At 44.8% G+C, this 25324-nt stretch overlaps 1 protein-coding gene across 1 annotated transcript in view; it reads right to left on the bottom strand.

Annotated features, from left to right (window-relative positions):
- Window positions 1–219: 219 nt before the first annotated feature.
- SLC9A9 (solute carrier family 9 member A9) overlaps window positions 220–25324 on the bottom strand; it is a 693984-nt gene continuing 668879 nt past the window's right edge. The window contains exons 15-16 of the mRNA XM_066599390.1: window positions 3716–3821; window positions 220–2819 (exon numbers count right to left, since the gene is read on the bottom strand). Coding sequence (XP_066455487.1) covers window positions 2565–2819; window positions 3716–3821 — 361 coding nt within the window. The 3' untranslated portion in view covers window positions 220–2564. The remainder of the gene's footprint in view (window positions 2820–3715; window positions 3822–25324) is intronic.

Raw genomic sequence — 25324 nt, 5'->3', positions numbered from 1 at the left:
AAAGAAAGTATAAGATTGTCTTCTCCGTTTTGTTCCAGATGCTTTAATATATAATTTGTATAGTCTCGGCTTATAGGGCGGACATGCTGATAGCTTAGGTTTGCATGGGTGGTGATCCTTTATATATATATATATATATATATATATATATATATATATAAATATATATACATACATTTTTATTTTATTGCATGTTTTTTTAAAACTTATTTTTGCAACTATTTTTTTGACATATATGTCCGCCATGACGTCAAATAAGAACTCTGGGGAACATTCACAATGTCATTTGTTTTTTAACTTACCAATTTTCCACTGTAAGTGGTACATCAACAGAAACATTCCCTTATAGTGACATTAGTCACTAATAGAGCTGGACTAGGCTCTGCTAAGACCCAGTAACTCTGCCATGCCAGGGGGCACAAGCGAACACATGATTTTCTGGGTCGAATAGTGGAAAAGGCATTTTCTGCTTCCTCTATTCTCTACATAGCACCTATCAAACCTGCAGAAGAAAGGGCAGGAGTAGTTAAAGACAGCTTCTGTCTTCTTCCCCAGATTCTTGGTGTCTCTGACAGATGAGCACCCAACCTGTTCCTGCTAGATAAGGGTCCCATGAGAAGGTGGGCGGCAAATGCAAGAGGAATGTGAATCCCGTATTTGCATTCATAGCTCCTCAGTACAGTACCATCTGTTTTGTCCTGATGGTGGCATTGCTTGTCAATCCCAAGGACAATGGGATTAGTTATACTGAATAGATTGTGTGCTATCTATTAGCACATTATCTATGTGCTGGGTATCTATTAGATACCCAGCAATAAAAGACCAGATCTGCAGTTTGAGGAAAAACTGAGAAGGAGGTACAGCACTGGCCCTGTGCCCCCTTATCCTGGAGATCACTGTGGAACTTGGCAGTTGGATCTGCAGCGATAAAGGACGTGATGGCATATTCTAGTCATATACCACAACTTTTAATGGTAGTAAAACTCATTTAAGATTTGGATATCATTTTTATTAGCCCTGGCCATTATTGTTGTACTTTATTTCAATGTCTTATATTCCATGAAATTATTTTTGGGAAGGGTAAGTCCAACGTATCGTTCTAATTTCATGAACATCTGATATCACTTTAGCCACAAAACTGGTGACAATAAAACTATCAATTGTCTCCACTATATAAAGACCTGTTCATATTTGTGTTGTGGCTTCCACTTATAATGGAAGCCACAACACTTTGCCGGATCTGTAGCTTGAGAGACACTAATGGCACCTAACAGATGCTGATTAAGTTTCAAGCCTGTTGGGTTCAGCCAAGGTGTCTATAGCTTTCATGCAAAAAAATGCAGCTGCATGCAACACAATTTTTCCCATCACTTAAGATGGAATCTGTAAGAAAAGCTCTGAATAAAGCCTCTAACACAGATGTGAACAGACCCTTAGATTTGTATCTATACTTTTCACTTATGGTTTACATTCATATATATAACTTTAAATACATAATTGTTTAAAGTTAAGATATAATAATCTGAAATATTTTTGCAGAATTCTAAATTTTTGTTATATACATGTATTTATTTCCTCTATATCAAGGTAGTTCATTTGGTCCTGGTTCTCATTGGAGAGACAAGGGTCACGGAAACTCATTTTTTTTAAGCAATGTTCCATGGCAAAAAGATATGTAAATTAGCCTTCCTCCAGAAGCACGCGTGGCAAAAACTCTGAAACAGTTCTATCTACAGATGGTTTGAATGATATGAAAAAGCTTTTTTTCTTTCTGTAGGAAGGTTAATTTACATACTGTTTTCCCATGAAGCATTGGTTGCAAAATAAGCTTCTATACCAGCTGGATCTCTTCAATGGCAACCAGTATCCCTGAGTTCTATCTAAGGCATCTTAACCAACCATTACTCTGTGCCATGATGATGAAGGGCGAATACCCCAAAACAGTTCTGTTTCAGATGGTTGTCTTAAGTTTGGTTGATACGAAAAAAGTTTTCTTCCTTCTCAAGGAAGGTTAATTTGCATGCATGATCATATAGATATTAATATACGTGAGGAAGACGAGAGATTTGGAATTTCACAATGGTAAAGTCAGAAACTCGGAGAAAGTCCTAGACTGTGGTGCATTATATACTATATATAAACTTGATAACAGTGGGAACAAATGATTATCATGGATATAAATTGTACATAGCTGGTATAAAAATGAACTGTTCATATATAAATTAAAGAAACAGAGACTTTTCTAGCTGAGATAACTGTAAGGTGTTCACTAGGAAGAAACCAAAGGCTTAATATTTACGTGCGCCTAGTCAGAGCACAGCAGCCTGTTCTAGTAGTCAGTGGGAGCCGCAACACCCACACCCCCACCCTCCTAAAGAAGGCCCATTCTATCAACTTAGTATATCCTAATACTTCAACTACTTCAAGTAGTAAATTCACAAGGTACATTTTAGAACTATTGATAACAAAATGCCTGGCTCTATGTCCACGCAAGAAAAACAAAAACATCTTTTATCCAAGATATGATATGTAATACGTTATGTAAGATCTGCATTTAAAAACAGTTACATGTGTCCACGGTTCTCAGGCTGGCTGAGATGAGGTGGATATGATGCTCTATCAAGCGAAAAGTCATGTCTCCCAAGTCCAAGATCTCCATCTTGTACATTATCTGTACCCTCTGGCTGTACCAGCTCTTGCTCATCTCTGCCCTGCTGTGCAGTAGGAGGCAGGGTAGAAGCAGATAGGGTGTCTTCATATGATGATGTCAATTCATCGTTGTTAACAATACAGTCCATATCATCCTCTTTCAACTCTTCCTGCTTGACAAAAAATTTAAAAAAATCACACAGTTGAGAATAATATTACATTTTAACTAAAAATATTCGACTATTTGGCTGTTAACAGATAGCTCTATCATACCCCACTGCCAATAGATAGAAATGGGATATGACAAAGCTAACTGGAAGCTATTTTATATGCCAATATTAATAGACCTTTAATAAAACTGATACACTACATAGAAAATATAAGGCAACCCCTTTAACTTTGTATCACACCAGTTGTAGATGGCCTTGTTAAATAAAGGTGGGAGGTTGTTAGAACGTGCTTTCTGAGCTCCCAGGCTCCAACTCTGGCTCTCCACCTGAGAAGAGACAAGACACACACACGAAAAGCTACTATACGCACCCTGTGCTGCTACATGGTATGGGATTGTGATGTGAAGCTTCTGGGTTCCCATGCTGAAAGAAGAGTGAGGCTTTGTATGGTACAGTACTTACCACAAGCCACAACAGGGGAAGAGACCCCACCTGTGCTGGGATATGAGTTTATTGTATGTGATACAAAGTTTGAGGCACCAGGTCAATTAAAGAGAGTTCCTAATAATGTTTAGTTAGAGGCCAGAGAACCAGGATTTCTTTGGTTGCTTCTATGCACGGTTGGTAATGTCAAGTGCTGTGAAATTTAGCTATGAAGACCATCAACAACCCTGTCATTAGGCAATCTGAAGAGAACACTTTGTCGTAGAAGTGAGTTTCTCAGCGTGTGCCAACTGTCTGGTGAGAAAAGACAACGATCCCAAGAGTGTAGCTATTACCTTGTTGCCACACTATACATTTAAGCATGCTATGCATTTTAATATGGAATAAAGTAATCTGACTTGTGATATCTTTATAAATCATAGTGTAGGGTTCAATACTATATAGAGACTTACTGAATAGGCCTTGGGGCTGGTCAGCACTCTGGCGATGGGACTGCACCACTGCGGCAATGTGTTTGTGAGAGGAGGACCGCTGTGTGTTAATATTGGCTTGAGGTATCTGTTTACTAATTAAGGATTAGAAACTATAATTAAAACAGACAAATCAGAGAACACATCAACCCCTGGACAGTGTTTTTGAATGAGCCATGAGAAACTTCTTCCATCCATCCAAACCCCAATTGGATGTTTTCCCTAACAGCATTAGATCTTATTAGCTAGGAATACAGACCTTCCAAGAATGTGATGGATTGCAAACTTCATATGGCTAGGATAGTCAAGGCACTCTCAGGGACCATGTGCCCTGATAGAGTAATTATACTTAAAGCATTGTTTGCTTATGTCTTAAAATGCTGAGCAGGAAAGGTGGGTTGACAAGTCACACACTGATGAACAACAAGTAGAATGTAGTGTTAGGAGTTATCCAAAAGGGCTTAGTCACACGGGCATCGGCACCCGTGTTACTGCAGGAAGGAGACGGCCGCACTTCAAGAGGGACGTCTCTCTGCAGCGCCGGGAGAAAGAACATGTGACTGGCTTCATGTGTTCTTTCTTCAGCGCTGCGGGAAGTCGTCCATCTTGAAGTATAGCCGTCTTCTTCCTGCAGTAAGGGTGCCGATGTGCCCGTGTGACTAAGCCCTAAGACTAGTACATAACCCTATATATGACGTATTGAACATTACAATGCAGAAATTATTAATTTGATAAGCATAAAGTTACCTACAAAGAGCAAACAAATGGAATTCTGCTAATGGTGCTGCTGTTATAAGTTCTGTGGCCCCCTGGTCATAAGATTGCTCTCTTGATAATTTTCACATATTTATCCAGACTTGCAAAATCCAATGTAACGATGCATGCCCCTTCATTACGTAATTTAAGAAAACGTGTCTTTATAGAAAACAGAAAACACTAACATTTTTTGACAGAGTACTTTTACATGGCTCGATTTTCACAGAGTAATCGCGCACAATTACGCTGAGTGATTACGTGTGACTGTCATTGTGTGTAAACACAGTACACAGCAGGGCAAGAGAGGGACAATAGCGGAGTGGCCGACCAGAATGCGCACCATATGCGCTGTCATTTCCGGCCTGCCGATTTTATGCACTGTAAAATCACCCATCTGAACGGATGCATTGGAATCCAATAAGATAGTTGCGATTTTCGGCCGGCGTTTTATCGTGGCAAAATAGCCACGATTAAACGCTCAAGTGAAAGGGGCCTTAGTCTGCTTAAACAGGCAGTCATTCATGAATGATCTCTTCAGCACTCCATCTCCATTCAATGAGTGATTATATCCTATGTGAAAGCACAGGAGCGATAATTGTTGGAAGGGCTGTTGGGCGCTTAAGTGACCGGCAGTCATCCTGTGTAAAAGTCCCCTAGTACATCATCAGAGACTGTGAAGTGGGGTCAGAACAACCAATTACTTAGGGTATTATAATGGTCAGAGTTGTTAAAAAACTCTAATGAGGGCTCAATCAGACAAGCATATATAGGTGCGTTTAAAAAATGGCTCTGTTAGAACCAATGCTTTGTGCAATAAAAGTGGTCACATGTCTGTTTTTTAAAAGTGCTAAAATTTGCACCTACAAAAGATGCGATGCAACTTAGTAGAAATCCTTCTTCATTTTCTTCTGGCCAGGGATTGAAAAATCCCCGTCTCCTGGAATTGCTGCCTCTGATTGGCTGAGCGCTGAGAACAATCACAGCCATTCATCCCTGCGGGGGTTGCCTTCATCCCATTGCTTTCAATGGGGCGGCAGCAGCACCAGCCCCATTGAAAGCAATGGGATATCATGGTGCTCCTCTGCCACTGCTGTGACAGCTGTGGCAGGGAATTCCTTCATCCCCGCGGGGAGTCTCCTCATCACTTAACACTGTGACAGTGCTGTCACAGTGTTCAGTGATGAGGGGACTCCCTGCAGGGATGAAGGAATCCCCTGCTGCTGCTGTCACAGCAGTGGCAGAGGAGCGCGATCTTCTCCCTATGTTGTCAATGGGGCCAGCGCGGCTGCCATCGGCCCCATTGACAACAAGGTGAAACCCCTGAATGTGACAGCATCCAGGGGTTTTGACATCCAAGGAATCCTGCAGCAGGGGATCCTATCCCATTGCTTTCAATGGGGCCGCACTATTTATATGTGAATTTTAGCTTTGGCCATGCGTTTTGTATACATGCGTTATGCATTTTTTTTCCACGTGCCTATACATCTGTGAAAAAAATGCTCGTCTGACTGAGCCCTTAAGTGGTCTAATGAAATATAGTTTTTCCACTGTGTTCCTTGTGCTCCATGCTAAGGCCCATTAATGATTGGATGAAGAGTATGTTTATATATTGTATCTATAAAGTGGTCATATTCTTAAAAGGGATTACACCGAATAAACTAAAGTATATGCATATGACTGCCTTAGACTAATTGCTTGCCATTTTGGTCTCATATTGATTCAGTTTCACTCTGTTTGCCTTTAGTGTGTCCTCCAACATGAAAAAGAGATTTGCTAATGTACACAAGCAAGTTCTTTCTGATATACATGCTGCTTGAGGCAGTAATTAAAATAATAAGCCTATACTACATTTTTTTTGTCTTTTTGATGGTTCTCCAAATCCCACCAGAAAGTTTTGGTACTTGTGTGTTTTCAGAGCAAAAATTACTATAGTCCGAGTATAAGTCATCACGGGAAATGAAAAAGAGGCAAACAAAATTTAGCAATGTTAAACTTGACTGTGATAGCTTTCTGCAATACATGATCTTAAAGAAGTTGTTAGAGTATAAATGACATATGTCTAGAATCAGTCTGACCAATGGGCTGTGCACAGTCAAGGAAGTTGCAGCTGAATACAATGCTGGTGCTCCAGCTAAGGGGCTAACTACACTGCTGTAGTTGGCCTCTGTTTTACGTACATAATACAGAAGCGTCTCCTGGCCAGACCGTGGGTATCCTGACCTAAAATCCAGCATAATGGGAGCATATTATTTTCAGAATTTTGGTCAGGAGACCCGCAATCAGACCAGGACACATTTTCGAATTCTGTATGTAAAATTAAGACAAAACGAGACAAATTCTGGGTGATCTGGAAGGCCATAGAGAGAGCTGTAGAATGACAGAATTTTCTTCATAATATGTGGTCAACTTTACTGACCAAAGAGCCAGAGGGAGTTCTGATCTCCTCAATAAAGGAATATTATATATAGCTTTTTTAAAAAGCAGAGCAGACATGACTTTAGAGCGTTTGTCTCCATGCGCATAAAATTTGAAAGAGCATCGCTGTTAAAGCCAAGTCAAGTAAATATTTAGTAGATCTTTCAACTCCCTTCTGAGTGCCGTTAAGTCCTTCTGCACCCTCCCTGCAGCAGAGAGCTTGCCTATGCATTCCATTGTGGAGATCTGGGACAGTAATGAGTTCAATTTAGCAGTATGTTCTTTCATGCATTTTGTACCAAGGGCCATAAACTCCCGGTGATGTTTTTTTCTCCATTTTTCCAGCGATTTGGCTTTTTTTCTAATTTGAAAATAAACTACTCAAAGTCAAAGATTCTTAACATATCAGTACCGCATAATACACCTAGGACTCTTCATAGCCTGGCTCCCTTCAAATGGCCAAATCACCTCATAAAGTATTTAGGTATCAACCTCTCCTGGCCAAAATTAGTACACATCTCAGCTCAATCAATGTCTTTATGCTTCCCTGGGTAGGGATAAAAAAACTATAATAAATATTACATTCTACCAAAAATATTGTAGGTTCCAGAGATGATACCTATTTATATCCCCCAATCTTTTTTTCTGCGCAGTTAGACATATATTCACCCACTTCCTCTGGAAGAATAGCACACCTAAACTACCACACAGACCGCTGATACTGAAACATTCAAATGGAGGTATGGGGCTCCCAGACCCCCATCTTTATAAAGCAGATAGAGCTGCTTAGCCAGGATCCAGGGAACCTACTTATACCTTTTTCTAGAAAGATCCCTTTTAGGTCGACACCTTATGGGTCTTCTATGGTATCCCACAATTGAACATAGTCTGCTCCAAACCATTAGCTCACTTACAAGGCACCGTAGAAGTTTTTTGCAACTTTCTTTTCCCCCTCATCCTTCAGATTTCCCCTTTAGCTCCCTGAAGCTTCCGTCCCTTTTAGCTAGGGAAGGCGCATACTACCCTACACTGCTGGAAAGAACTCCAAACAACCACTGTTAGGCCGGCTTCACACGAGCGTGACGGGCTCCGCCGCGGAATATTCTGCAGTGAAGCCCGTCACGGCGCCCCCCAGAGACCCCATACTTACCAGCGGAAGATAGCGTGAAGACGCTTCCCCGCCCACCGCCGTTGCGTCATGTGACACGCCCACCGCGTCACATGACGCGGCCGGCCGTGTCACGTGACGCGCCGGCCGCGTCATATGACGCGGCGGCGGTAGGCGGGAAAGCGTTTTCACGCTATCTTCCGCTGTGTTACAGCGGGAGATAGCGTGAACGGACGGCTTCCATTGACTGCAATGGAAGCCGTCAGCGCGTACACCCGCGGGTGAGGACGGGAGATTTCACGGTGCGAAATTCCGCGGTGGAATTCCGCATCGTGAGCATTGAGCTATTAGGTTCAATAGAACCTAATAGCAGGAGGCAACGCAGCGGATTTTTGCCTCGAATTTACGCGGCGTAAATCCGTTCGTGGGAAGGAGGCCTTAGGGTGCCCACCCACTAGCGTTTTTTTACTGCGAAATTCGCAGCGTTTTTTTATTTCTGCAGGGGTCTTTGGGCTACGGGACATGCAAAGCTAAAATCGCGATCGCGCAAAATCGCGATATCGCGGTAAATCGCGATTTTGCGCGATCGCGGTTTTTACATTACAAGTCCCATAGACCCCCTGCAGAAAAAAAAAACCTGCGAATTTCGCTGTGAAAAAAAACGCCAGTGGGTGGGCGCCCTTAGTGTAGCTTTTAAAACAAGTCACTTCATGTGCTAATATTTCACATGCCCAATCTTTAGTTTATACTACTAACTTTCTATGTGACTTTGCATTCAAAGAAATGTGCCAACTGTTTCTTACCAAATTTACTATCTTGGGAGAACCTACTTGGCTAGAAATATATGGGCTGCTCCCCTCATTACCTAAAAGGATAATATTGAAAATATACTCAAGTCTTCTTAGCAATATCCCTAATAAGCCTAGTTACTTACTTGCCCGGGAGAAAGAGTTAGGCACCACTTTTTCAAATGAGGAGAATACCTCCATGCTTGGACATTCACACAATTTTTTCAGATGCATAAGGATACAAGAAAACCTCTACAAAACTCTCACAAGCTGGCACCGGACACCAGAACCTCTCTATAGGCTAAATTTATCTACCTCCAATAGATGTTGGCAATGCAGCTCCTTTGCTGCGTAGATTGCTCCAAGATTCAAGACTTTAGGAGCGGAGCTTCTGATCTCCATAAAAGAGTGACTGGTAAAGATTGTCTGCTCACTGCCTCTCTTATCCTTCTTTGCCGCCCTCTGAAGTCTTTCAGATGCAAAAAAGATGATTTAGCTACACAAATAATCATAGCCGCCAAACTGCTTATTCCGACACTCCGAGTAAACGGGAACCTCCCTTAGTCAAACTTTTCTAATTAATCAACAAACTAGATACAATCTGCAGGCTAGAAGAATCGGTGGCTTTGGAAGATAGACAACCTCCTAATTTCGAACATATTTGGAAGCCTTAGAAAAACTCCAAGCTCGCCAGATGTACTGTCTCTAGTTCCCCAACTAGAACCCCAAACTAATGGAATTAGCTTTACCCTGACTGTGCTTATTCTCCATGCAGTTATTTCTCAAGAACCTTTGAAGTCCACTACCCTGCTATGCTTTTGGAATGTGGCAGGAATCCCATGCAAACATGGGGATAACATAAAAACTCCAGGCAGATATTGCCCAGATATTGAAAGGCTAAAACTACTGAGCAAATTTGTTAGCAGGAATAAAACAAGTTTATATTTTGCACATTTGGATATGGTCACAATTAGAGATGAGCGAGCATACTTGCTAAGGCAAATTACTCGAGCGAGTATTGCCATTTTCGAGTACATGCCCGCTCGTTCCAAAAGATTCGGGGCCGGGGGGGGGGGGGGCGGTAGGTGGCGGGGAAGAGCGGGGGGGGGGGGGGGAGATTTCTCCCTTTCCCCGCTACCCCATACTCACTCCCGCAACTCACCGCTCACCCCCGCCAGCCCCCGTATCTTTTGGCACGAGCGGGCATGTACTCGAAAATGGCAATGCTCGCTCGAGTAATTTGTCTTAGCGAGTACGCTCGCTCATCTCTAGTCACAATCTTTTAAGCCAGGCATTACTTTTCTGTCTATAGGGGTTGAAGTCCAAGCAGGAAGGAAATCCAAGTAGCATTACTAAAGAATATACTGGGATACTGATGTAGGGACTTTTATGTCACCTTCCTCTGGTTCATCTTACCTGCAAATAATACTGTGACTAGTAGATTCATATCTGATTTCAACATTACCGGACATGTAACTGAAGGCTAAACAAGATACCTGAGGGGGAAGTGAGAAAGAGGCTCCAAACCAACCTAACTGTTGGGCTTTCTGCACCGAAATCTTGACCAGCTTAATCCAGGGAAATATTGCTTTGTCTGTTAACCTTTTAACTGAAACAATAAGAAATGCAAACTGCAGACATCTTTGAGTTTTTATGCTAAGGGGTACTAAAATAGAATGGAGACGAGACGCTTGTGTGGTGTTATTGCATCCCTCACTATGGAGCTAAGTAAACAATATTTAATTGTATCAATAATTTATACGTGAGAATGATTTACAGGGATGTCGCCAGATCCTGTGCATATAGTCCTCATTTGTTGTTCTATATTTGTGTATATTTCATTATTAATTTAGAGCCTGAAAACTAATTATTAACATGAAGGCGATTTAATTAGATGGAGATTTGCTAATCAGAAAATATATGGGGCTGTAATGGATTCAGATCAACTAATTGCCTTGCAGCTAATTTACCTTCAATATAAGGCAGAAATACCCAAAATTTAAATCTACTATTCTTAACCCCTTAAAGGGGTTGTCTCGAGGAAGCAGTGAATTTATTTTTTTGCCCAGTCCCCCTTATTAAGCATACATTACGAAGCCCCCCTGTAAATGACTTTTCTAGCTGGTTTCTACTTACAGTTCCAGCGTTTTAGCAACTTATAAAAATTTTCCCAAGATGGCCGCCAGCTCTTTTCCCTTCGCTTGCTGTAGCCCGACGTGCGCGCTCCCGAGACGCTACCAGCTGTGTCTCCCTGACAACCAGACGCCCCGCAGCCGCCGACCGGACCCCTGGATTGAACGCGACCGACCACGGCACACAGTCACCCACCGCCAGGCAGCAGGTAACCGGCGCAGCCCCCCCCCCCGACGCAGCCCCCCCCCGGCGCAGCCCCCCCCCCCCGGCACAGCGGCAGCCCCCCCCGGCACAGCGGCAGCCCCCCCCCGGCACAACAGCAGCCCCCCCCGGCACAGCGGCAGCCCCCCCGGCACAGCGGCAGCCCCCCCCCAGCACAGAGACAGCCCCCCCCCCCCGGCACAGCGGCAGCCCCCCCGGCACAACGACAGCCCCCCCGGCCCATCACTTACCTGGGCGGCAGGACGGCAGGACGGCGGGACAGCTGGGCGGCTTCTCGGGACAGCTGGGCGGCTCTGCACCTTCCTCTAACAGAGGATGGTACAGAATGGCCGCTCCAGCGCGCTCCTGAGCAGTGACAGCTCGTCTGTGCATGCGCAGAAGAGCTGTAGCGGCGAGCACACTGAAGCGGCTCGTGCTGAAAGGAGAAGACCGGACTGCGCAAGCGCGTCTAAAAAAGCAAGCTGCCAGCGAATTTAGACGGAACCATGGAGACGAGGACGCTAGCAACGGAGCAGGTAAGTGAATAACTTCTGTATGGCTCATAATTAATGCACGATGTATATTACAAAGTGCATTAATATGGCCATACAGAAGTGTTTAACCCCACTTGATTTCGCGAGACAACCCCTTTAAGGACATGGCCAATTTTGCCCACAAGGAAGCATTGATTTTTGGGGAATTTCATCTCCACTTTGCAAAAGCCCTAACGTTTTTATTTTTCCATTGACATGGCCGTATGAGGGCTTGTTTTTTGCGCGGTGAACCGTAGTTTGTATTGGTACTATTTTTAGGTAAATGTAATATATTGTAAAACTTTTATTAACTTTTTTTGGAGGGCAGGGAGAGAAAGCACATCAATTCCACTTTTGCACGATAAAACCCTTTTTTGTGAATTGTTATTTTTTCATAGATGGAGGTCTAAGAGGGCTTGTTTTTGCGTAATGAGCTGAGTTTTTATTGGTACCATACTGGAGTACATACGGCATTTTTTAAAATCACTTTTATTGCCTTTTTTGGTAGGCAAAAGTGACAAAATAAGCATTTTGCCTCCGTCTTTCAGGTTTGTTTTACGTTTTTTGCTGTACAGAATAATGTGTTCAATTTATTGTACAGGTCTTTACAGATATGATTATACCAAATATGTTGTAGGGGGTTAAAGCACTTTCTGGAAGCTTAGTGCTTAGTCTAAAAAATTGATGCCTATGTTACTTTTGTTTGCATTAATACATCTTAGGGCTCAGTCACATGGGCGCATCGGCACCCCTACACCGGCGCCGATGCGCCCGTGTGACTGAGCTGTTACTGCAGAAAGAAGACGGCCGTTCCTGAAGACAGACGTCTCTCTCCAGCGCTGATCGTAGAACACATGACCGGCAATGAAGCCGGTCACATGTTCTTTCCTCCGGCGCTGTAGAGAGATGTCCGTCTTCAGGTACGGCCGTCTGCTACTTGCAGTAACATGGGCGCCGATGCGCCCGTGGGACTGAGCCCTTATGCAGTATTTGTAGAAGCATGCTTTCCTATGTGCAGTGCACTGTTAAAAGAATAGCACAGGACATAAATAAAGCCTGCCTTCATTCAGAGAGAGGGATGGAAACAAACTAGAATACCCATGTTTTGTCTCCACATGGTTTCTCTAATTTTGGCATTGCAAAAACATAGTTGTATTAAAACTAGTCAGAATACGAGCCCAGATATCCAATACAGCCAATTACAATGTATACTTGCTAGAAGAAACAAAGTGAAGACAAACATTTGATTGGCTGCCAAGATCAATATCATAGCTCTTCCTCAACACTAGTTATTTACATAATTGCTGTCTTTGTAAAAATATAACAAGCTGGCACCACAGTCGATGAGCTTTTGATAGTACATTGTAGTTTATGACACAGAGTATGTGTTGGCCATCATATAAATTAGGTATGCTTCATGTGTTATTGGCAGAGGACATAAAAAATAGTGCCTATGAATATTTAAAGCTCAAAACATACTCTGTTGTGGGTTATAAAAATTGGAGATTGTAACCTTCAAGTGAAAACTACTGTATGAGGAAAAGTTCACCGGTAACTTTTCTTGAATGTTGTTAAGGACTCCAATTTTTCTGGATACAAAATCAATGCTTTCTCACTCTGTGCAGCAAAAAAGTTGACATAAAAATATTATATATTATTGTAAATTGGAAGCCTAAAGATATGATGCCACTGTTTCTTCTAAAAGATGACCCTTTTTAAAATTCTGATCCCATTAATAAGAAAAAATAACCCCTTTAATAAATTGAAGTATGGTAAATTTTAGTTCTTTGCAGAACACAGTGACTGTAACTCAGACAGACCATCCATCCTACAGGTTGTATAATCCTCTAGTGAAGACAATGCATGGTATTAGTTGCTCAGTCTAAGCAAGAAGAGCAAAAATGCTATAAAGATCATGGGAGAAAAAAAGTGTTTAATATAATAGTAATCACCTGCAAATGTGATCACCGAATGTTCTGGCACTTAGTGGCTGGAAAGCTATACAACTGTTATATAAAACCACACTGCTTTCCACTTGGTTTAAGTAGCCGGCTAAAGGTTGACTCAGCCTTCCATCCCTCCGAGGTCGGTAAAAGGAGTACCCAGCTTGGTGGGGGTAAAGATGAGGAAGACAATGGCAAACCACCACAAAAACAGTCTGCCAAGAAAACATCACAATGTGACATCACCCTAGGAGTCGGTCAGGGGATTTTACCTTTACCTGCTTTCCACTTAGAGGCTATCATGTTCCCGATCCATGATGGAAATGTCCATTTCGGCCAGCTGCTAGTGGCTGCACCGTGATGTACGTTTTCATCATAATAATCTCAAGTATGCTGGATTAAACCTCTTCAGTGCTGCAAATGAATATGGTCACAGCACTGTACATAAAAGAACCCCCCTTCCTTGTGTAGCAGTGATCATTGACCCCGGTGGCACAACTGTTGTGGCTGGCATCAGCATAGAGACAGGCCTGGACCTAACAAAGGTCTCCCAGACTATCTCATGTATATGTCTGTTTGGGATACTTGTAGTATGCCCTAATGGTTGGTTTGTGCATATTTCTATATTTCTATGCAAAGCCACAATATGCTGGAATGCAGAAGTAGGCCAGCATATTGTTAGTTGAAAAAATTTTAAATTCTCTATGTAGGACAAAAAATGTGAATAAAAAATAAAAATAAAGTTTTGTATTAATAAATAAATGATGATACGTAATATTTGCGCTCTTCAAATGCATTCGGAATGGTATTGCAATGTTACTTGAGCTCCATCATTATTCGTAAGTTGATGTAAAATTCATCAACTTACAAATACCGGCAGAGCTCAGGTAACATTGTAATAACATTCTGAATGCATTTGGAGAGCGCAAATATTAAATATATTTATTTGTTATAAATATTTAGTGCTATGGCAGGCAGCGCTTGATAGTTTCCTGGGCCCAATTTCATATTCCAAAAGTAAGCACCAACATATGGTTGTTAAAGCTAAATAAATGAATGAATGAATGAATGAATGAATGAAAAGCTACAGAGAATATCTTTATAATTAACATGTCACAGCCTATATTTCAAATATATCGTCTTCAGTTAAGTTAGTGATGAACTGATTAAAAAAATGAGGATTTCTGGTGGTTATTTGTGGTCGCTACCCCAAGAATCAAAATTAGATAAATTTAAATGTGAATGTTTGCATCCCACAAAATAGCAAAAATAAAAAGGACAACACATCAAGGCCTCATTCACTCATTTGAATGGTCCTTAAACTCACACTGTCCTAGTCCTTAATCCCCTAACAATCACATTAAAATTGGAATAACATCCAAGAAATGTCACTTTTTATTGTACATTTAGAATTTATGTCTCATGTAAATATAGATGGCATATTCCTCAATTGTATTAGAGGGTTTGTCTGGCACATTAGGTATTGATGACTAGAGATGAGCAAGCACCAAAATGCTCGGGTGCTCGTTACTCAAGACGAACTTTTCGCGATGCTCGAGGGTTCGTTTCGAGTAACGAACCCCATTGAAGTCAATGGGCGACCCGAGCATTTTTGTATATCGCCGATGCTCGCTAAGGTTTTCATTTGTGAAAATCTGGGCAATTCAAGAAAGTGATGGGAACGACACAGAAACAGATAGGGCAGGCGAGGGGCTATATGTTGGGCTGCATCTCAAGTTCACAGGTCCCACTATTAAGCCACAATAGCGGCAAGAGTGGGCCCCCCCTCCCAACAATTTTTACTTCTGAAAAACCCTCATTAGCAAGGCATACCTTAGCTAAGCACCACTCTACCTCCAACAAAGCACAATCACTGCCTGCATGACACTCCGTTGCCACTTCTCCTGGGTTACATGCTGCCCAACCGCCCCACACGACCCAGTGTCCACAGCGCACATCAAAGTGTCTCTGCGCAGCCTTCAGCTGCACTCATGCCACACGCTGGCCTCATAGCCACACCACCCTCATGTCTATTTATAAGTGCGTCTGCCATGAGGAACCGCAGGCACACACTGCAGAGGGTTGGCACGGCCAGGCAGCGACCCTCTTTAAAAGGGGCGCGGCGATAGCCCACAATGCTGTACAGAAGCAATGAGAAATCCAATCCTGTGCCACCTTCATCATGAGCTGCACACGTGGGCATAGCAATGGGGAACCCATGTGCCACACACTATTCATTCTGTCAAGGTGTCTGCATGCCCCAGTCAGTCCGGGTTTTTTTATAAATAGTCACAGGCAGGTACAACTCCGCAATGGGAATTCCTTGTGTACCCACAGCATGGGTGGCTCCCTGGAACCCACCGGCGGTACATAAATATATCCCATTGCATTGCCCATCACAGCTGAGGTGACGTCAGGTTTAATGCAGGTGGGCTTCGGCCCACACTGCATGCCCCAGTCAGACTGGGGTTCTTTAGAAGTGGACACATGCAGTTACAACTCCGTGTGGACCGACAGCATGGGTGGGTCCGAGGAAGACACCGGCGGTACATAAATATATCCCATTGCATTGCCCATCACAGCTGAGGGAACGTCCAATTAAATGCAGGTGGTCTTCGGCCCACACTGCATGCCCCAGTCTGACCGGGGTTTTTAATACATAGACATTGGCAGGTACAACTCCCTAATGTGAAGTCCCTGTGGACCCACAGCATGGGTGGCTCCCTGGAACCCACCGGCGGTACATAAATATATCCCATTGCATTGCCCATCACAGCTGAGGTGACGTCAGGTTTAATGCAGGTGGGCTTCGGCCCACACTGCATGCCCCAGTCAGACTGGGGTTCTTTAGAAGTGGAAACATGCAGTTACAACTCCGTGTGGACTGACAGCATGGGTGGGTCCCAGGAAGCCACCAGCGGTACATAAATATATCCCATTGCATTGCCCATCACAGCTGAGGTAACGTCCGATTAAATGCAGGTGCTCTTCGGCCCACACTGCATGCCCCAGTCTGACCGGGGTTTTTAATACATAGACACTGGCAGGTACAACTCCCTAATGTGAAGTCCCTGTGGACCCACAGCATGGGTGGCTCCCTGGAACCCATCGGCGGTACATAAATGTATCCCATTGGAGTGCCCTGCTCAGCAGAGCTAACGTCACATACAATATAGGTGTGCTTCGGCCCACAGTGCATGCCCTAGTAACTGGTAATATGTACCTTAACAGTAACCGCGTTGGTGGGAATGTGGTGGCGACTGCGGACCTAATAGCGCGGTTTTATTTAGTTGGTTTTCGGAATGTGGCCAGGATTAAGTGGGCCGAGTCGGGGGGATGGTGGGGGGGCTCTTTTGTTGTGTCGGTAAAGGTGAAATTCTTGGACTGCCACCAGACGGACCAATGCAAAGGTATTTGCCAAGAATGTTTTCATTGTTGGAGGAGGAGGGGGATGTTTTTGAGGCACTAGGTGTCCTCTCCACATGTCCGTGGTTATATGCACCTTAACAGTAACCGCATTGGTGGGAAATGGCCTCGCCACCATCATGTCTTTGGGAAGCCTCCGTTTCCACACCCCAGTGACATAGCATTAGCAGCGGTATAGGTAGAGCCCAGAATTAGTAACATTTCAGCGGTAGCATTAGGGACAGGCCCCAGTAACATATCACTAGCAGCATTATAGGGGGAGCACAGTATTAGTTCCATTTCAGTAGTAGTAGCAGTCCAGACAGGCCCCAGTAACAATTCCGAAGCAGCAGTATAGGGGGAGCACAGTATTAGCTTCATTTCAGTAGTAGTAGCAGGCCACAGTAACATTCCCGTTGCAGCAGTTTAGGGAGATAACAGTCTCTTTCACATTTCAGTAGTTGCAGTATAGACAAGGCCCCAGTTACATTTATGTTTATGTAGCAAAAGTGTAGGCCAACCCCACACACCTTGCTGTACCATGAGTGCAGGCGAAGCCCATAAAAATTACTAGGATTACACTGTAGGCGAGGGCCCAAAAAAATTGGTGTACCAACAGTACTAATGTACCTCAGAAAAATTGCCCATGCCCAGCCAAGAGGGCAGGTGAAACCCATTAATCGCTTTGGTTAATGTGGCTTAATTTGTAAGTAGGCCTGTAGGCAGCCCAGTTAAAATAAAAATTGGTTCAGCTGCAAGTTTCAACGCTTTAATGAGAATTGAAACGTATAAACATTGTTTACTAAAGTAATATGACTGAGCCTTGTGGGCCTAAGAAAAATTGCCCGTACGGCGTGATTACGTGAGGTTTCAGGAGGAGGAGCAGGAGGAGGAGGATGAATATAATACACAGATTGATGAAGCTAAAAGGTCCCCGTTTTTGATGGTAATAGAGAACGATGCTTCCATCCGCGGGTGCAGCCTACGTATTGTTTAGGTACCGCTGCTGTCAGCTGGTGGAGAAGAGAAGTCTGGGGAAATCCAGGCTTTGTTCATCTTTATGAGCGTAAGCCTGTCGGCACTGTCAGTTGACAGGCAGGTACACTTATCCGTGATGATTCCCCCAGCCGCACTAAACACCCTCTCCCTCTGCTCCCGCCGACTCAGCCTTGACTGGGAACCGGTGACACAGTCTTGCTGGGGAGCCATAAAGCTGGCAAAGGCCTTGGAGAGTGTTCCCCTGCCTGTGCTGTACATGCGGCCTGATCTCCGCGCCTCCCCTGCTACCTGGCCCTCGGAACTGCGCCTTCTGCCACTAGCGCTGTCGGATGGGAATTTTACCATCAGTTTGTCTGCCAGGGTCCTGTGGTATAGCATCACTCTCGAACCCCTTTCCTCTTCGGGTATGAGAGTGGAAAGGTTCTCCTTATACCGTGGGTCGAGCAGTGTGTACACCCAGTAATCCGTAGTGGCCAGAATGCGTGTAACGCGAGGGTCACGAGAAAGGCATCCTAACATGAAGTCTGCCATGTGTGCCAGGGTACCTGTACGCAACACATGGCTGTCCTCACTAGGAAGATCACTTTCAGGATCATCCTCCTCCTCCTCCTCAGGCCATACACGCTGAAAGGATGACAGGCAAGCAGCATGGGTACCCTCAGCAGTGGGCCAAGCTGTCTCCTCCCCCTCCTCCTCCTCCTCCTCAATGCAATGAGATATAGACATGAGGGTGCTCTGACTATCCAGCGACATACTGTCTTCCCCCGCCTCCGTTTCCGAGCGCAAAGCGCCTGCCTTTATCATTTGCAGGGAACTTCTCAAGAGGCATAGCAGAGGAATGGTGATGCTAATGATTGCAGCATCGCCACTCACCATCTGCGTAGACTCCTCAAAGTTTCCAAGGACCTGGCAGATGTCTGCCAACCAGGCCCACTCTTCTGTAAAGAATTGAGGAGGCTGACTCCCACTACGCCGCCCATGTTGGAGTTGGTATTCCACTATAGCTCTACGCTGCTCATAGAGCCTGGCCAACATGTGGAGCATAGAGTTCCACTGTGTGGGCACGTCGCACAGCAGTCGGTGCACTGGCAGATTAAACCAATGTTACAGGGTCCGCAGGATGGCAGCGTCCGTCTTGGACTTGCAGAAATGTGCGCTGAGCCGGCGCACCATTCCGAGCAGGTCTGACAAGCGTGGGTAGCTTTTCAGAAAGTGCTGAACCACCAAATTAAAGACTTGGGCCAGGCATGGCACATGCGTGAGGCTGCCGAGCTGCAGAGCCGCCACCAACTTACGGCCGTTGTCACACACGACCATGCCCGGTTGGAGGCTTAGCGGCGAAAGCCAGCGGTCGGTCTTCTCTGTCAGACCCTGCAGCAGTTCGTGGGCCGCGTGCCTCTTCTCTCCTAAGCTGAGTAGTTTCAGCATGGCCTGCTGGCGTTTTCCCACCGCTGTGCTACCACCCCACGCGACACCGACTGCTGGCGACGTTCTGCTGCTGACACATCTTGATTGCGAGACACAGGTTGCGTAGTAGGAGGAGGGTTGTTTAGTGGAGGAAGCATACACTGCCACAGATACCAGCACCGAGCTGGGGCCCGCAATTCTGGGGGTGGGTAGGACGTGAGCGGTCCCAGGCTCTGACTCGGTCCCAGCCTCCACTAAATTCACCCAATGTGCCGTCAGGGAGATATAGTGGCCCTGCCCGCCTGTGCTTGTCCACGTGTCCATTGTTAAGTGGACCTTGGCAGTAACCGCGTTGGTGAGGGCGCGTACAATGTTGCGGAAGACGTGGTCGTGCAGGGCTGGGACGGCACATCGGGAAAAGTAGTGGCGACTGGGAATCGAGTAGCACGGGGCCGCCGCCGCCATCATGTTTTTGAAAACCTCCGTTTCCACAAGCCTATACGGCAGCATCTCCAGGCTGATAAATTTGGCTATGTGCACGTTTAACACTTGAGCGTGCGGGTGCGTGGTGGCGTACTTGCGCTTGCGCTCAAACAGTTGCGCTAGCGACGGCTGGATGCTGCGCTGAGAGACATTGCTGGATGGGGCCGAGGACAGCGGAGGTGAGGGTGTGGGTGCAGGCCGGGAGACGGTCATGCCTGATCTCAGTGGCAGGTTGGGGCACAGGGGGATAGGCAGTGGTGCAAACCGGAGGCGGTGAACGGCCTTCGTCCCACCTTGTGGGGTGCTTGGCCATCATATGCCTGCGCATGCTGGTGGTGGTGGCTCCCCGGCTGATCTTGGCACGACAAACCTTGCACACCACAGTTCGTCGGTCGTCTGCACTCTCAGTGAAAAACTGCCACACCTTTGAGCACCTCGGCCTCTGCAGGATGGCATGGCGCGAGGGGGCGCTTTGGGAAACAGTTGGTGGATTATTCGGTCTGGCCCTGCCTCTACCGCTGGCCACCGCACTGCCTCTTCCAACCTGCCCTGCTGCTGCACTTGCCTCCCCCTCTGAAGACCTGTCCTCAGTAGGCTTAGCAAACCAGGTGGGGTCAGTCACCTCATCGTCCAGCTGCTCTTCCTCCGAATCCTCTGTGCGCTCCTCCCTCGGACTTACTGGAAGTCCTGCAGACTCAAGAGGAGTCCAGCTTGTCTTCAGCGCACAGTTCAAAAGCTGGTATCTCTGATGGTATTGGGTTGCAATAGTGCTTAAGGCATAGTCAGCTAACATCTTGAAAGGCACTATCAGTACTGAGCAGGATATGGAGGTTTTAGAACAACATATGCTTCCATCCAGACAACGTCTCTTTTAGGGACGTCCTTATAAATCCTATATTTCAGTAAGACAATGCTAAACCACATACTGCATCCATCACAACAGCATGGCTTCGCAGAAGAAGAGTCTGGGTGGTGACCGGGCCACCTGCAGTCCAGGCCTTTCACCAATAGGAACCATCCAGGCTCCCCTTAAACTCTTCTAGTGCATTCAACATCCCTGCGTCCTGAGGCAGAGTTCCACAGTCTCACTGCTCTTACAGTAAAGAACCCTCTTCTATGTTGGTGTAAAAACCTTCTTTCCTCTAGACATAGTGGATGTCTCCTTGTTATATTTGCAGTATTACAAACCTTTTGTAGCAGCCTAAACATTTTACCTCTGTTGAGCATTGCCCTTAAGACAACTCCTTTACAGATAGAAGCTACAGTGATCATATGGAGTCTGGCTTCACACAATTTTGTAAAACATGAGCAGTTCCAGTACAAAAGAACAAGAAGTTTATTTGTTGGTAGCTTTCTGATGTGACTTATTATGACATACATATGTCTTAACAGGAGATCAGCTGTTAGTGTTAGGGGAGCCTATGTATGACCACTTATTTCCCCAGCTACTATAGTGAAAAAGTATAATTCCTTGCTGTTAAGGTTGTGTATCTGGGACCTGTGGTTCTATAGGTTTCCTTGTGCACACCTGTGGGGGTTAATTGAGCTGGCTGGGTGTGGTATTCTCCACCAGCCAATCCTCCTCGTCTGCAGCAGATAAATACCAGCAAACTCTTGTGAGCTATTGCTGGTCATTTTAGTGATTTATGTATCACTGTAATCCCACTCAGAGCTGGTGTTTTCATGCTTGTCTGTAGTGTCCCCCTCTCCTCCCCTAAAGACGGTCTGGGCACCTGCTGCCTCGCCTCTCCTCTCCTCCTTGCGTTCTGGGCTGCGTGCATTGTGCAGTGTGTGGCATGGTGACTGCACAGGTGCAGGCAACCTGCAGGTTTCTCCCTACCCCTGGGCAGGTGTGGCCCCCAGACATCTGATGTCCTATCAGATGGGTTTTACCTAACACTGTTTCCTATGTCAGCACAGTGGCTGGCTTTCTATTCCCCTGGTGTAAGTACACTTGGACTGGCTATGGTGGACCATCTGTATGTATGTGAACTCAGGGTGGGGTTCCTGTTATATGTTGTATGCACAACCTGGTATGTAGGTGTGAACAGTGACGGGTGTGTTATGTCTGTGCAAGTGGCCAGAAATGTGCTCAATGTGTAGCCCTGTTCTGTGTGGGTTGTGTTACTCTGTCTGTTGGTGTGAACAACAATGTGTGTTATGTCTGTGCAAGGTGACTAGACATGTGCTCTATGTGCAGCCGTGTTCTGTGTGGTGTGCAATACTCTGTATGTTGGTGTGAATAGTGACGTGTTATGTCTGTGCAAGTGGCCCGACATGAGCTTTATATACAGTCCTGTTCTGTGTTCAGTGTGTGTGAACAGTATCATGTCCTATGTGTGTTTTTGGTGCATCAGGTCCCAGATAAAGACAGTGGGGCTGACCTTATCAGGACAAGCATCCCCACTTTACCTGGTTAGTAAAGGACAGGGCTCCTTACTTCATTGCCTGGAGATGTGCAATTGGTCCTTGCAATATGATGCGTGTGATTGTGGTTTTAAAAGAACACAATCTCGCGTTCGCACAGAGGTGTGGCGCTTTATTGTGCCGAGCGGACGTAACACTTGCCAGCCATGTAAATTAATGGTTGACCACTGTTGTTGTTAGCCGTTTAGTCGTTCACGATCCTCTGTGGTCCTAAATGTGAGCTCCATGGTTTTCGATTTTGCACTGCATCTTTCAGTTGTGTGATATCCATGCCAGTATCAGCTTTGACAATATCAGCCATTGCATTTTTTTGGCGGCCAGGTTTTTTGCCACAGATCTGTCAAAGCATTAAAGATTTTTCTAGCAACTCTGCTTACATTACATGGCCAAAATCTGTGAGCCCGAGTCTGGCCATCTTTTCCTCCAGTGATATATCGGGTCTTATACGATTCAGGACTTCTGTGTTTGTTACTCTCGTCGTCCAGGGCATATGCAGCGGCGTTCGCCAGCACCACAGATCCAACGCATCAATCCTCCTATCAGCTTTTTTCACAGTCCAGCTTTCACATCCATTCATGTCTATGGGGAAAATGATGGCTTGCATGATCCTGCATTTAGTTGTTATGCCGATATCCCTACTTTTTCACATTTTATCCATGTTTAGCATTGTGCTTCGTCCCAATGCTATCCTATGTTTTATTTCTGGCATAGATTCTCCATCCTGATCAATTTTCAAACCAAGGAAGATGAAGTCTCACACACATTCCACGGCCTCGTTCTCGATTTTGATTTGAATTTGGCCATTTTTTGCTGTTATAATTTTTGTCTTTTTAAATTCAGGTAAAAGGCCCATTTTTTAACTTTCAGTTTTAATCTTATATATCAGCTGCTTCAGACCAGCATCTGTTTCTGCAAGCAGAGTTGTGTCATCTGCATAACGGAGATTGTTGATGTTTCTGCCACCTATTCTCACCCTAATTTTCAATTTGTCTAGGTCTATTTTCTGCATGATCACTTCTGCATATAGATTAAACAAGAAAGGTGAGAGGATGCAGCCCTGTTGGATACCTTTGCTGATCCCGAAACAACCTGTGTACCCATACTGTGTACTCACAATAGCTTCTTGATTGTTGAGTGATCTTATCAGCTTAACTAGATGTGCTGATACGCCAAGCTCTGGTAGGGCCTGCCACAGCTTGTCATGGTCAATGCAATCAAAGGCCTTGATGTAGTTGATGAAAAAAAATGTAGATATTCTTTTGATATTCTCAAGCTTTTTCTATGGTCCATCACAGGTTTGCAATATGGTCACTGGTGCCCCATTCTTGTCGGAATGCTGCCTGTGCATCAGGGAGTGCTGCTTCGACGACTGATCTTAGTCTTTCCTGTATGATTTTGAGAAGGATATTGCTTGCATAAGGAATGAGGGCTATTGTTTGGTAGTTGGAGCAATTCTAGAAGTCGTCTTTCTTTAGTAGAGGGATGAAGACAGATCTTTTCTAGTCCTGTGGCCATTGAGTCAATACCCATACTGCCTGGCACAGTGTTGTGATGGTTTTCACTGGTAATGGCAGCAATATCTCTGCTGGTATGTTATCTATGCCTGGCACTTTATTTTTGGATAGTTGTTTCATTGCCCTAACCACTTCTGACACCATAATGGAGGGCTTCAAGTCCACAGGCTCCACCTCATGCAGTGATCCAGGTATGTGGTTGCAGGCATATAATTATGTATTCCCTCCACCTATCCTTGATACTCTGTTGGTAATTCAATTCCTTCAAATTTTTGCCTTTAATCGTGCCATTGCATGCAATGAAATGTTTTTGGACCATCTTGACGTGTAAGATTAGGCCTTGGATATGGCCTTTTATGGCTTTAGATTCGAGTTGTTTGCAGCACTCATTCTTTCCTTGCCGCTCACTGAAAATCGGCATTTAGTTGCCGAACTTCGCCTGTGTTACCCGCCACATTTGCTGCTCTTCTTTTATCAGCTATTCTGAGGGTTTGCTCGGACAAACTACAGCCTAGTTTTTCTTGCTTTTTACAGGTGAAATGCTTCCTGGCTGTTTCCATAACTGTGGACTGTATATCATGCCATAGTTCCTCAGGATGCTTTTCTGATGTGTCAAGCAGTTCAAATCTGTTTGCTACCTCAATAGTATATGACTGGGGTATTTTAGAGGTGTTGAATTTTCTCAATCGAGCACCTTTCTTAATGCTACAGATTTTAATCTTGATCTTAGCTGCAAGGAGTTTATGATCAAGAAGTTCATGATCAGTGCCACAGTCGGTGCCAGGAAAGGTTTTTATTGCAATGACTGAAAAAAGGGTAGTCCACTACATTCACAAGTAAAAAGCAGCAATAAATACAGTACATTTCGCCATCAGCCACCTGTGCAAGTTCTATCGTCAGCTGCAATTAAGATCTTCATTCTATTTTGGTCAAATTTTAAAATTGGAAAGGCCCCTGAGAACCCATCTTTCCCCGTCTTTTTAATACATATCTCAACGCTCTGTTCATAATGAAAAATTTTCATAGAATGGTAGAGTTGGAAGGGACCTCCAGGGTCATCGAGTCCAACCCCCTGCTCAGTGCAGAATTTACTAAATCATCCCAGACAGATATTTGTCCAGCCTTTGTTTGAACACTTCCATTGAAGAAAAACTGACCACCTCCAATGGTAACCTGTTCCACTCATTAATCACCCTCACTGTCAGAAAGTTTTTTCTAATATCTAATCTGTGTATTCTCCCTTTCAGTTTCATCCCATTGCTTCTGGTCTTTCCTTGTACAAATGAGAATAGGGCTGATCCATCTGCACTGTGACGGCCCTTCAGATATTTGTAGACAGCTATTAAGTCTTCTCTCAGTCTCCAGTTTTGCAAGCTAAACATTCCCAGATCCTTTAACCGTTCCTCATAGGACATGATTTGCAGACCGCTCACCATCTTGGTAACTCTTCTCTGAACTTGCTCCAGTTTGTCTATGTCT

The sequence above is a fragment of the Eleutherodactylus coqui genome, chromosome 1 (assembly GCF_035609145.1).
Source record: "Eleutherodactylus coqui strain aEleCoq1 chromosome 1, aEleCoq1.hap1, whole genome shotgun sequence".
In the NCBI taxonomy this organism is placed as follows: Eukaryota; Metazoa; Chordata; class Amphibia; order Anura; family Eleutherodactylidae; genus Eleutherodactylus; species Eleutherodactylus coqui.
The sequence above is the reverse complement of the archived record's forward strand: the minus strand, read 5'-3'. Positions and strand labels throughout refer to the sequence as shown.